This window comes from Trichosurus vulpecula, chromosome 2 (genome assembly GCF_011100635.1).
Source record: "Trichosurus vulpecula isolate mTriVul1 chromosome 2, mTriVul1.pri, whole genome shotgun sequence".
NCBI lineage: Eukaryota > Metazoa > Chordata > Mammalia > Diprotodontia > Phalangeridae > Trichosurus > Trichosurus vulpecula.
In genome coordinates, this window is record NC_050574.1 from 56,658,071 (window position 1) to 56,670,726 (window position 12,656).

Below are 12,656 nucleotides of genomic sequence, written 5' to 3' on the forward strand. Positions count from 1 at the left end.
TAGAAAGATCCCACGGTCCCTTTGGGGTCATTGGTAAAGAAATGATCATGCCTCATATTTAATGTCATTTCCATTGATTCAGTCATTTCATTTTCTGACATGGAACCATTTGGGAGGGCCAGGGACTTGAGATAACTCTCCTCTGAGGGTGTTCAGTGGCTGTGCCCACTGCTCCTGCTGAAGCAGTTACCAACCTGAATCTCCCCGAATGGTGGCTGTGGACACTAGGCTGGAGACATTGCTGTTCCCAGAGCTCTTGGTCTGGTCTTGCACATGCGGTCGTGATGGTCCCAAGTGCATGCTGGTCTCTCCTTCTTTGAAATCCTGCAGCTGCTATTGTCAGCATAACATTCTTCGGCACCGATCACATAACATCAGTATTGGGCCGAATCGAGGCCACCTTTTTCCCTACTCCTGCTTTCTCTAAAACCTGCATATGCAGCCTCCAAACACTGTGATTTTACGGTATTTTTGTTCATTTTGTATATTTTCCCTTTCAAAGAGATGGCATCTTCTTTCAGAGCTGTGCTGGCTTCCCTCATCTTGGCCTCTAGTTGTTCAGCTGAGCTGAGTCTAGTCTCCCAACTAGAGAATGAGAGAGACCTTGTGCCTGCCCTTAGACTCTAGTACAGGCCTGGGCACAAAGTAGGCACTCAGTGCATCCCTGCGCTAGAGATGGCAGGCTCCTTGAGGGCAGGGAGACTGGCTCATTTGGGTCTTTGTAGATAGGACTATGTCTGGCATGTCATAGGTTTTGTAACAAGTCCTCGTTGAATTGGTTCAAAAAATCACAGTGTTAGAGCTGAAAAGAATCTTGGAATGGAGAATAATAGAACACAGAATGTTAGAACTAAAAGAAACTAGTCTTAGAATATGGAAAAGGTCGTAACAGGAACAGGCCTTAGAACCTAGAGTGTCAGAGCCGAGAGGGCCCTTAGAACACAGTATGTCAGAGCTGGCGGGGGGGGCCCTTAGGACATAAAATGTCAGAGCTAGGACACAGAATGTCAGAGCTGAGAGGGACCTTAGCACAAATAGACTGTTAAAGCTGATAATGAGAGCATCTGGAGTCCAGTCCTCCCATTTTATAGAAGAAACTGAAGCCCAGAGGGTCCACTGTAATGTCTTTTCTAATACCAGCCCTATATTTTACAGATGTGGAAACTGAGGGCCCCCAAAAGGAAGTGATTTGGTGAAAGGCCACCCAGCTAATTAATGAATAAGCAAATGAGTTTTCCTCTGGGAGGCTTCAGATAGTCAGTGAGGGCAATCAGGGTGGCTGGCCCACCTGCCCCTACTGAGCAGGCCCCTGGGGCAGTCGTCACTTTCTCTCTCTGTTCCCCTCAGCCAGGCTGCCCCCCCCAGCCAGAAGGCTTGGCCCATCCCAGCCACAAGCCTCTCTTTGTGTGCTCTCCCCAGAGTCCTATCTCTATGTAAAGGTCAAGGGGCACAGCTGACCTTATTCCCCTTGCCAGTGAGGCATGCTGGTAATTGAAAATGCCAGAATTCCCCACTGACTGGCTTATAAGGAAAGCTGCTCCCAGGCCCGAAACCTGACACCCTAAAGAAGGCGGGGGGGGGGGGGGGGGGGGGGAGGGGGTCGTGGTAGAGAGCAAGCTGAGAACTGGGGGGAGTCAGCCTGTTGGAGATTTCCCAGCTGTTTTCTTTTTCCCCATTGTTAATCCCTTTGGATTTCAGGGAAATGGCCTTCAGCGTTTGGTGGGGGTCTCTCTCCACCTTGATCCTTTCTCCCACAAATGTCGGTTTCCTGCCAGGGCTGGGGTTATGGGGCTTACCATGATCAGAGCCTGGGGGGGTGGGGGTTATCCTGCCTGTAACTAAAGCCTGATGGCTAAGCCCAGGAGAGAGGGGGGGCCACCATGACTGTGCTGACACCTCAAGGGGACACAGCCTTCTCTGTCAGCCAACCAGGTCAAAAGCCTTGGGGGCCACTCAGGTCACAGCCTAACTGGTGGCAAGGGGACCCAGAGGGATGGATGAGAGCAGAAACTGAGGGAGGCTGGGGAACCAGAGTGTCCTCAGGGGCCCTCTACGGCGGTCAGGTGGTTGCAGGGCCTAGAAATGAGCACGATGTTCTCAGAGAGTTTATCTGTGGGCTGATAACGAATGAATACGTGGTTGATCATGGTACAAGGGTGAGTGTGAGACCAGAGGAAGAGACACAGAGAGGAAAGATGGCTTTCACCCAGAGGGGATGTTTCCTGGGAGAGATGGCTCCTGGCTTGAGCCTTGAAGGCCAGACAGAAAGGATGCATTGGGAGGAAGAGAGGGAAGGAGTGTGGACTAGTGGGTAGAAGGTAGGACTTGGGATCAGGAAAGCCTGGATCCCCATTCTACTCCTGACACATACTAGCTGTGTGACACTTGTCAAGTCACTCTGCCACCTTCATCCTCAGCTTCCTTGTCTGTAAAAGGAGGAACTTGGACTAAATGTCCTCTGAAATTGGGAAGCCCACTCAGCTCTCAATCTGTGATCCTGTGGGTCCATTCAGGGATGGGGAATCACATGAGTGAAAGGCATAGAGAGGGGGAGAAGGAAGAGATCAGTAACCCGAGGGGAAGTGGGGCCAGTGGGAGGAGAAGAAGCAGCATGGTGTGGTGGCAGGTGGACCAGTAGTCTGAAAGTTTGGGCTCTAGTCCTTTCTAGAACTACATTTCTGTGTTCTAAGGCTCTTCTAAGCTCTGACCATCTGTGTTCTAAGGGCCCTCCCAGCTCTGACATTCTGAGTTCTAAGGCCCCTCCCAGCCCTAACATCCTGTGTTCTAAGGGCCCTCCCAGCTCTGAGATTTCTGTTTTCTAAGGCCCTTCCCAGCTCTGACATCCTCTGTTCTAAGGGCCCTCCCAGCTCTGACATTCTGTGTTCTAAGGCCCTCCCAGCTCTGACATTCCATTTCCTAAGGGCTTTCCTAGTTCTCCTCTGCTACAATATAACTCTGTGACCTCAGACATTCCACTTCTTGCTATGGGCTGTCCCCATCCATCAAACAGAGATAATGACACCTGTCCCATCTTCTCTTTTATCAGGTCATGGGTCTGAAAACTCCTTAAAAATTATAGAACAGTGGGTGTGCTTACGGAATGTGGATTTTGCTCAGGGAATGAGTAGTTGGTATGCGTGGGAGGCTTTAGAATCGTCAGCCAGCCCCTTCTCCCAAATGGCCGGCCTTCAACAGGAGACAGTCGTGATTTAGAACCCAAGGACAACTCACACTTTGATAGGAGTTTAAGGTTTACAAAGCGCTTCTTTCACAACAGCCCTGTAAGGTGGCTTGTATAAGATTTATTAACTCCATTTTTCCAGAAGAAGAACTTGGCTTTGAAAGGTTGTGACAATACCTAAATCCAGCCAGCTCTCCACTACGCCACACTGCCCAGGAAGCGGGTAGTTGAATGAATCAGGGAATCACAGGTTGCTATTGCTGGGAGGAACCTTGGTGTATGGAATGGCAGAGGCAGAAGGAACCTTAAAACATAAAATATTAAAACATAAAATATAAATGGAAGGCGCTTTTTAGAACAAAGAATGTTAGAACCGAACAGACTTCAGAACATAGAAATACATAATTGGAATGGTCCTTAGAACATGGAAAGGTAAAGCTGAAAGGGACTTCATAAGAGAACATTAGAACATAGAATGTCTTAACTAAGTGGGGCCTTAGAGCAAGGGGTGTCAGATCTGGGAGGGATATCAGAACATAGAATTTTAGAGGTGGGAAGGTCTTTAGAACATAAAAAGTCAGAGCTAGATTGGGGTCTTTGAATAGCAATAGAAAATCAGAATTGGAAGGAACTTCAGAATAAAGAATATTTGATTTGGGAGAGGAGGGAAGTAAGCATTTACTATTTGCCAGGTACTGTACTAAGCATTTTACATTTATTATCTCATTTGAGCCTCACAACAACCCTATGAGGTAGGTACTTTTATGATCCCCATTTTACAGTTATAGCAACTGAGGCAGACAGACGTTCAGTGACTTGCCCAAGGTCACACAGCTATTACGTGTTCTGGATTTGAACTAAAGTCTTCTTGACTCTAGGCCCATTGCTCTACTTTGACACCTAGCTGCCCCAGAGCATAGAATGATAGAGCTGAAGGGGGCCTTAGAACACAGAATGTTAGAATTGTAAAGGATCTTAGAACACAGAATTTCAGAGATGGAAGGGGGCCTTAGAACATAGAATGTTAGAGTTGAAAAGGACCTTAGAACATAGAATTTCAGAGATGGAAGAAACCTTAGAAAATAGACTATCACAGCTGGGTGGGGGACCTTAGAACATAATTTTTTTAGATGGAATGTATAATATCAGAGCTGGGGTGGGCCTTAGAACATCTAGGGCAAAGTCAAAAGTAGAAGGAACATCACAACAAAGAATGTATCATTTGGAAGGGAACTTGGAACATAGAGCATAGAGCTGAAAGGAGCCTGAGAACTGAGATGTTAGAACTGGAAGGAACTTTAGAACAAAAAATGTTTTAGCTGAAAATGATAGAAAGCTGAAATTTAGAACATAGAATAACAGAACTGCAAGGGCTTTTCTAACATAAAACATTAGAATTCAGACATATACTGAAAGGATTTTAGAACAAAGAGTAATTGAGCTTTGCCGGACCTTAGAATGTAGAGTGGCCGAGTCAGAAGGAACCTTGTAACCCCTATCATCTCACTGGGACAAATGTTTAAGATTTCCCAGTGGAAACAGCTCCTGCCATACTCCCCAGACAGCTGTGGCCTCAGCTTTCTCCCGTCTGCCTCCCGATTGATCCCCTAACCTGGAAAGGGCTGCTTTTGGTGACTGCCCAGGGGGGATTAAGTGGGTTTATTGGACTAAGTGGGTGTCTCTGCCTCTGGGCTCCCCAGGTTGCCTCCCTCTCCTCCTCCCCTTCCCGTGATGCCAGAGAGAAAGGAGCTGAGAGTATCTCAGATTCCAAGTCATTGACAATTTTCTCTTCTGGTAATTATGAAACCCCAGAAGGGGAGGGATTTTTTTTTTGGTCAGACCCCAGGAGGGAAGGTTCAGCTTTGACTGGTGACAGACTGGAGAGGATGGAAGTCTGCCTCACAGTCATCACAAAGAAGACTGTGTCCTCAGGGAGCCAGAGGAAGAATGTAGCATTCCAGTCCTCACATAAGGCCAGCCTGAGAGAGAAACCAGAAGACAGCAATGACATCGAGTCAGGGCTAGGGTTGGGGGCAGAGAGGGGGTAGATGGGGTTTTTTTGGTCTAATTTCAGCTCAACATCAAAGTGTCCTCAAAGCATCATGGGATCCTAGTTTTACCCCTCCTCACACCAGGCTCCTGCCTCCCCTCTCTTCTCCATTCCTTTTCTCTTTCCTTTTTCCACTCCACCTCTTTGAATTTTTTTCATTTTCCTCATTTACTCTTTCTACCAGCTCCCTTCTTTCCTGCCCTCTCTTTCCCTCTCTTCTCTAACCTTTTCCCTTATGTCTTTCCTCCCCTCTCCTCTCTCTTTTCCATCCCTCTCTCACCCTCTCCCTCTCCTCCTTTCTCTCTTCCCCACCATGTCTTCTCCAAACCTCCCTCTCCTCTCTCTTTTCCATCCCTCTCTCACCCCCTCCTTCTCTCTTCTTCATCATCCTTCTTTCCTCTCCCTCCTTCCCCCTCCATTTCCTAGCCAGTTCCCTCTTTGTACATGATGCTTTGTCAACCTTAAGCATCTCTATAACCTTAGGTTATTTTATCTCCCTCTCCTGCCCCTTCTTTCTCTCTCTTCTCTCTCTCCCACCCCCACTTCCAGCTCCTACTTCCTCAGCTTTCTCCCTTCTCTTCTTCCCTTTGCCTCTGACTCTCTCTTTACCTTCCCCTTTTCCTTCCCTCTCTGCCCATCCCTATGCTCTCCAGACCCTTCCTTTATCCCCCCTACTCTTCCTTTTCCCCTTTATCCTGATTCTTCCTTTCCATCCAACTTTCCTTTGCATGCTTCCCATCTCCAGTCCTTCCTTTTATCTCTCACCTTTCCTTCCTCTCCTCCCTTTTATTCTGACTCCTTTTTCTTTGCCTGCTTCTTCCTTCTGCAGTCTTTGCCTTCCTCTGCCTCGCCTCCCTACCTTTCCTTCTTCTCCTTTTAATTCAGACCCTGATTTCCACTCCCTATCAGTACTGGGGCACTTGGTGATGAATGGGAAATCAGGTTGAAGAGGGGCTTGCTTGATCAAAACAGTCACTTGGTAGAAGAAGCAACAGGGCTCATCCCTAGTATCCCCACTCCCCTCTGGCTTCCCCATCCCCCACCAATATCAAACACTAAACAGAACCAAGGAGACAAGGCACCTCCAGCCACTGTCACCCAACAGAGCATCCTAGCTCAGAAAGAATGTTCCAACGCTCTCAACTATGTGATTGATTCAGTGAGAGCTTGAGCACGGGATCGCCTGGGGAGGTGAGAGTTCAAATCTCAGCCACATTTTTTCTGCCTTTGAGACTTTGGGCAAAAACCTCTCCTCTCCTGAGAAATGAGGGGTTGGAATAGATTATTTCACAGAATCACAGAATTTCAGGGTTGAAAACAACTTGAGGTGTAACCTTTTAGTTCAAACCATAGCTAGAAACGAATCTCCAAGACACTCTACCTGACCCGTGGTCATCCAGGCTCTATTTGAAGACATCCAATGAGGAAGAAGCCACCATGTTCCAAGGTGACTCATACCACTTGAGGACAGCTCTAATTGTTAGGAAGTTGCTAATATCATTTAACTTCCACCCATTACTATTGACTCTTCCCTCTGGGGCCAAATACTTGAAGAAAGTAGCCAGACTCCTGCCCAGAGTCTTCTCTTCCCCAGGCTCATTGTCTCCAGTTATTTCAACCGTCATGGTTGCCCTCCTCTTGACATTCTCCAGGTAACCACTATCCTTCCTATACTGTGGCACCCAGAACTGAATGCCTATCCTAGATATGGCCTCACCAGGGCAGGGGGAAGTGGTACCCTCACCTCTTTATTCCCAAAAGCTACATTCTTCTTAATGTTGCCCAAGATGTTTTTCAGCCAAACTGCTGTCCTATCATACCTCTGCCATCTTGCCCTGATAAAGTCTCTTTTTAAACCCTTGACCCCATTTAGGATTTTCTTGGCAGAGATATTAGAGTGGTTTGCCATTTCCTTCTGCAGCTCGTTTTATAGATGAGGAAACTGAGGCAAAGAGGGTAAAGTGACTTGTCCAGGGTCCCACAGCTAATAAGGGTCTGAGGCTAGATTTGAACTCAAAAAGAGGATTCTTCCTGATTCCAGGCCCAGAGTTCTATTCACTGTACCACCTAGCTGCCCTCCATGATACCAGTGATGCCCCAAGTGTTACAAAAAGCCGAAGCTGATATACTGTCCAAATTTTTACATAAAAGGTAGAAGAAGCTCTCTCTTGGCTTGGCCAAGGACCGTCCTATCCTAGCTCTTGCTGCTGCCTCCTCCATCTGGGCCCACCTTCAGGCCAAGTCCCTTTGGCTCTGTATGCTCTTGAAATGAAACCCTGATTTCCCAGCTTGTCCCTCCCTGATCCAGAGTTTCATGAGCCTCCCGCACCCTATGCAGCCTGCTCATCATTCTGGTGTCAGGCCCAGGCCAAATCATCAACACTTTATCCCTGGGAGCACCACTAGCCCTGAACCATGGAGAGGGAGTCAGAATTCTAGAAGGTGAGAGCTGAGAGGGCCCTTAGAACATAGACGGTCAGAAGCAGAAGGAAACTTAGAACATATGTTGTCAGAGCTGGGAGGGCCCTTAAAACACAGGATATCAGAGTTGGGAGGGCCCTTAGAACACAGAATGTCTGAGCTGCAAGGACCCTTAGAACACAGGATGTCAAAGCTGGGAGGGCCTTAGAACACAGAATGTCTGAGCTAGGAGGACCCTTAGAACACAGGATGCCAGAACTGGGAGGGCCTTAGAACACAGGATGTGAGAGCTGGGAGGGCCCTTAGAACATAGGATGTCAGAGCTGGGAGGGCCCTTAGAACACAGGGTGTCAGAGCTGGGAGGGCCTTTAGAACACAGAATGTCTGTGCTGGGAGGACCCTTAGAACCCAGCATGTCAGAGCTGGGAGGCCTTTAGAACACAGAATGTCAGAGCTGGGGGGGGGGGCGGTCTTAGAACACAGAGTATCAGAGCTGGGAGATACCTTAGAAGAGAGAATATCAAAGCCAGAAGAAGTCTTGGAACATTGACTATCAGAGCTGCAAAGGGCTGTAGAAATCACATAATCCTAATCCTTACTTTTATGGTCAGTAGATCTAGAAAGTGTTCTCAACTCTTTGAGTTGATTCACTTCCATGGAGTAATTATGGGAGGACAAGAGTCATGTAGGAGGAAGAGGCATAAATAGCAATTTGTCATTTGAAAGAATTTTCTAAATCACTAGTAATTAGAGAAGTACACATTTAAACAACTCTGCGGTTCCACAGCACAACCATCTGATTGGCAAAGTTGTGCCCTCCAAAAAAGGGAAAATGACAAATGCTGGAGGATCTATGAGAAGACAGGTACTTTAATATACTATCATTTGGTCCAGCCATTCTTAAAGTAATTTGGAACTATGCTTCCAAAAGATATTAAACTATGAGTTTCATTTGACCCAGTTATACCAGTGCTAGATCTATATCCCAAAAAGATCAAAGGAAGAGGAAAGGCACCCGTATGTATAAACATTTATGGCAGCTCTGTTTGCAATGGCCAAGAATTGGAAACTGGTGGCTAGCCCATCGATTGTTTTATGAATGTGATGGAATACCATTGAGCTATAAGAAATGATGAAGGGGATGGTTTTAGAGAAACCTAAGAAGACATGTATGAACTGATACAAAGTGAAATGAGCAGAACCAGGAGAAAGATTTATACAATGATAACAACATTGTGAAGATGAACAACTTTGAAAGACCTAGGAACTCTGAGCAACATAATGACCAACCACAATTTCAGAGGACTCATGATGAAACATACTGCCCTCTTCCATACAGAGAGGGCTGGACTCAGAATGAAAATTAAGGCATAATGTTTATACATGGCTAATGAGGAAATTTGGTTTTTTCGGTTACACAGGCTTTTAATGGAGGTTGTATTTGTCTTATTTTCCTCATGAGAAAGAAAAAAGGCAGGTCTTCACTTGAAAATAAAATAAAATTTAATTAATAAAATAAAAAAGTGTAGGTGCATTGTTGTTTGCACTTTTGGAGGGAGTGGCCACATGGATGAGCGCACAGATCCATTCAAGTATAAGAAGAGGGTGACGATCCCTGCCTTGCCTTCCTCACCCTCCTGTTCTGAGGATCAAATGAGCAAATGAATGGAAAGCACTTTGGTACGTGAGGTAGAAGCCGTAAGCATGCTGGCAAATGTTTAATAATCAGCTCTCCGGGGGGGGGGGGGGAATGAATGCACTCTACACTTTTTAAGTTTAATCTCTATTATTAATATTTTCTCTATCACTTTCTAGGCAATCAACAAAACTATAACCTTGATTTGTAGCATTTGCCAGTTTCCAGTTTCATAAAACTTTCATAAAACACTGGAAATTTAACAACCAGCTCTCTCACGAGCCAGTACCAACTGGCTCCAGAACACCCAGGATGGAAGTTCTATAGTAATGAAGAGGGTAACATTCCTTCTCTTAGAACAGAAGCGGGGAATGGCGGCTATAGAGTGTCATGTACGCTCTCAGAAACAACTCACTGTGTTGGTTGCTCTGGCTTAACAACTTTTGTTCTCCAAGTGTGAGATGTTGTGGAGTTGGGCTGGGGGAGGGGACAGGGCAATATGAGTGGTAACTGTAAAGAAAGCAAAAGACATCAAGAAAACGTTTTTAACATGGAAGATGTTGCTGAGGTTACAATAATAAATGGCGTCTATGTAGTCTTGTAACATTTGCAAGATGTTGTACATTCATTTTCTAATCTAAGCCTCCCCCCAACCTTGTGAAGTAGGTCCTTTGGCTATTATTATCCCCGTTCTATAGATGAGGAAACTGAGGCTATGAGGTTACGTGACTTGCCCAGGGTCACAATGCTAGTGAGTATCTGAGGAGGATTTGAACCCAGGTCTTCCTGTTTCGAAATGAAGTGTTTTCTTCTGGACTCCAGGCTGCCCTGTGTGCCAATATGATGCCAATCACATGCATTTGTGCACGCGCACACACACACACACACACACATACACACACACTTTAGAAGCACTGGAATGAAACCCACCAACCCTTCTATTGACTTTGGTGATTTAGGGGATGCAGACATTGCTTTTGGCCTTCCATTAAACTCCATCTTCTCTCTTGTAGCCCCATCTGCCGTGTCCATTGTTCACCAGGTGAGCCGGACGGTGGACAGCATGACTTTGTCTTGGTCCCAGCCTGACCAGCCCAACGGCGTCATCCTTGACTATGAACTACAGTACTACGAAAAGGTAACCTAGGCTTGAGGGAGTCCTGTGTTGGCCCCCAGCAGAGGCAAGCAAGGCATCCCATCTGTGATAAGCATCCCAAACCCTAGTCTGTCAGAGGACCCCCTCATTCCCTGCCCTTGTGGTTTGGGAAAGTGCCAGAGGTCACTGTTCACTCAACAGTTCTACCAAGGAATGAAGGGGATAAGTAAAGCTTTTAAAAACAATTGGTGTTTACTGTGTTCTGAGCACTAGAGATACCGGTAGAGAAATAAGAATTCCTGCCCTCAGGGAGCTCACATTCCAGTAAGAGGAGACAATACATATAGGACATTTCAACTACAATTCCAATGGAAGTGCTCCATGATCCTTAGGGTGCTACCGCAAAGGAGATGCTTCTTTATGTCATTCCCACTGATAAAACCATATCCATGCCTGATGTTGAATTGTTTGAGAATGTCAAGGACTTGGATGATGAGGAATTTCTCTCTCAGGTCTTCAGTAGCTGGAGCTACTGAGGAAGTTGGGGCTGAAGGGCTGGCTTAGAGTTGGCTTGGACCAGTATCTCTCAAAGAGTAATCCAGAGACCCCTGGTGGTCCCTAAGACCCTTGGGTGGGAGTAGGGTAGAAATCTACAAGATCAAAACAATTTTCCTAATAATACTAAAATATTTTAATGTCTAATACAGTAAATATAAACCACATAAACAAAAGCTCAATAATTTTAGGAGTATAAAAGGGTCCTAAGACCAGAAAGTTTGAGAACTGCTGACTCAGAAAAAGATAAAGATAACTTCCTCATCAGATTTGCAGGTGACACAAAGGTGGGCAGGCTAGCTAATGCATTGGGTGGCAGAATCTGGATCCTAAATGCATATGGTAGGCTGGGATGTTGGCTAAAATCTAATGAGCCAGTATGGAAGCAGGATAAGTTTAAAATCTTACATCTTGGTTCATCAGATTCAATTTCACAACCAGATTGAGGAGGTGGGACTAGACAGGAATTCATCTGAGAAACGTCAAGAGACTGGGCTGATGGTTTCATTGGTAATGTGAGTGAGGAAATGGCTTCTTCCAGTACAGGACAGCACCTTCTCTGCAACTCATAGACTCAAAGTTATCCTCTAGACGGGTCAAATACAAGATCCACAACACTACTGAAGGAAGCCTCAACCAGATTAAAATGTAATGGGGGAAGGGGAAATTTAACTAAATAAATAAAAATACAGTAAAGCATAGACAATGTTAACATGCAGCTAAGTCAAGAGGTGATCCCCAGGGATCTTTGTGTATGGTTTAGTGGCCACCATTTCTACTTGAGTTTGATTTTGCTGATCTACATCATTGACCAATTAAGTGACTTGCCCAGGGTCATACAGTCTGTATGTGTCAGAGGTGGGGCTCAATTTTCCTTGCTTCAAGGCCCCATCTCTGCCCATCAGACCCCACTGCCTCTCATCAGTGCAATATGGCAGCCAAAGAACTGGTATGATCTCGGAACATACTAACAGAGGTACAATGGCCAAAAAGAGAAAACCGAATCATCCTATTGTCTTCCACTCTGGCCAGACTTCCTTTGGCATATTTTAGACAGCTACCCATCTTAGGAGGCATCATAGGATCCTGACTCCAGAACCAGAAGGCACCTCCGAGGCCATCTAGCACAACCCCTGCATGTTAGAAATGAGGAAACTGATCCCCAAAGAGGTCGTGTCTTGCTTAAGATTCTGCAAGTAGTGAGCATTACAGGTAGAATTTGAACCCAGGCCCTCTGACTCCAAGACCACTTCTCTTTCCCCTGGAGGGCCTCTGGAGGAGGATAACCAGGGTGGAGAGGGGACTATAGCCCATCCTGGAGCAGGATGCATTGAAGGAAGGTGGTATGAGACTAGAAAGTTGACAATTTAAGACAAATGTCATCACTGTCTTCTAGTATGTAAAGGGATGCCAAATGAAAAAGAACTAGGACCAAAATAAAGAAAAAGTTCTTGGAAATTGGGACATTCTAAAACTGAAATGGGCTACGACTGGAGGTGATGATACACCATCACTGGAGACCTCCAAGTGGAGTCTACTTGGAAATGTCATAGTCAGGATTCCTAGTTAATGATGGGTCAGGCTGGATGCCCTCTAAGATTCTATGATCTAATGTGATTCTATGTTCTGAGCTCTAACGTCTATGGATTCATGATTCTGTGTTCTGAGCTTTCTTCTACTTCTAATATCTATGGATTCATGAATCTATATTAGAAGG

At 45.9% G+C, this 12,656-nt stretch overlaps 1 protein-coding gene across 3 annotated transcripts in view; it reads left to right on the top strand.

Moving 5' to 3' along the window:
- EPHB2 (EPH receptor B2) overlaps positions 1-12,656 on the top strand; it is a 195,517-nt gene that overhangs the window by 142,055 nt on the left and 40,806 nt on the right. For all 3 annotated transcript variants that reach the window (XM_036746632.1, XM_036746631.1, XM_036746633.1), the window contains exon 5: positions 10,302-10,426. In XM_036746632.1, the coding sequence (XP_036602527.1) occupies positions 10,302-10,426 (125 nt within the window). The remainder of the gene's footprint in view (positions 1-10,301; positions 10,427-12,656) is intronic.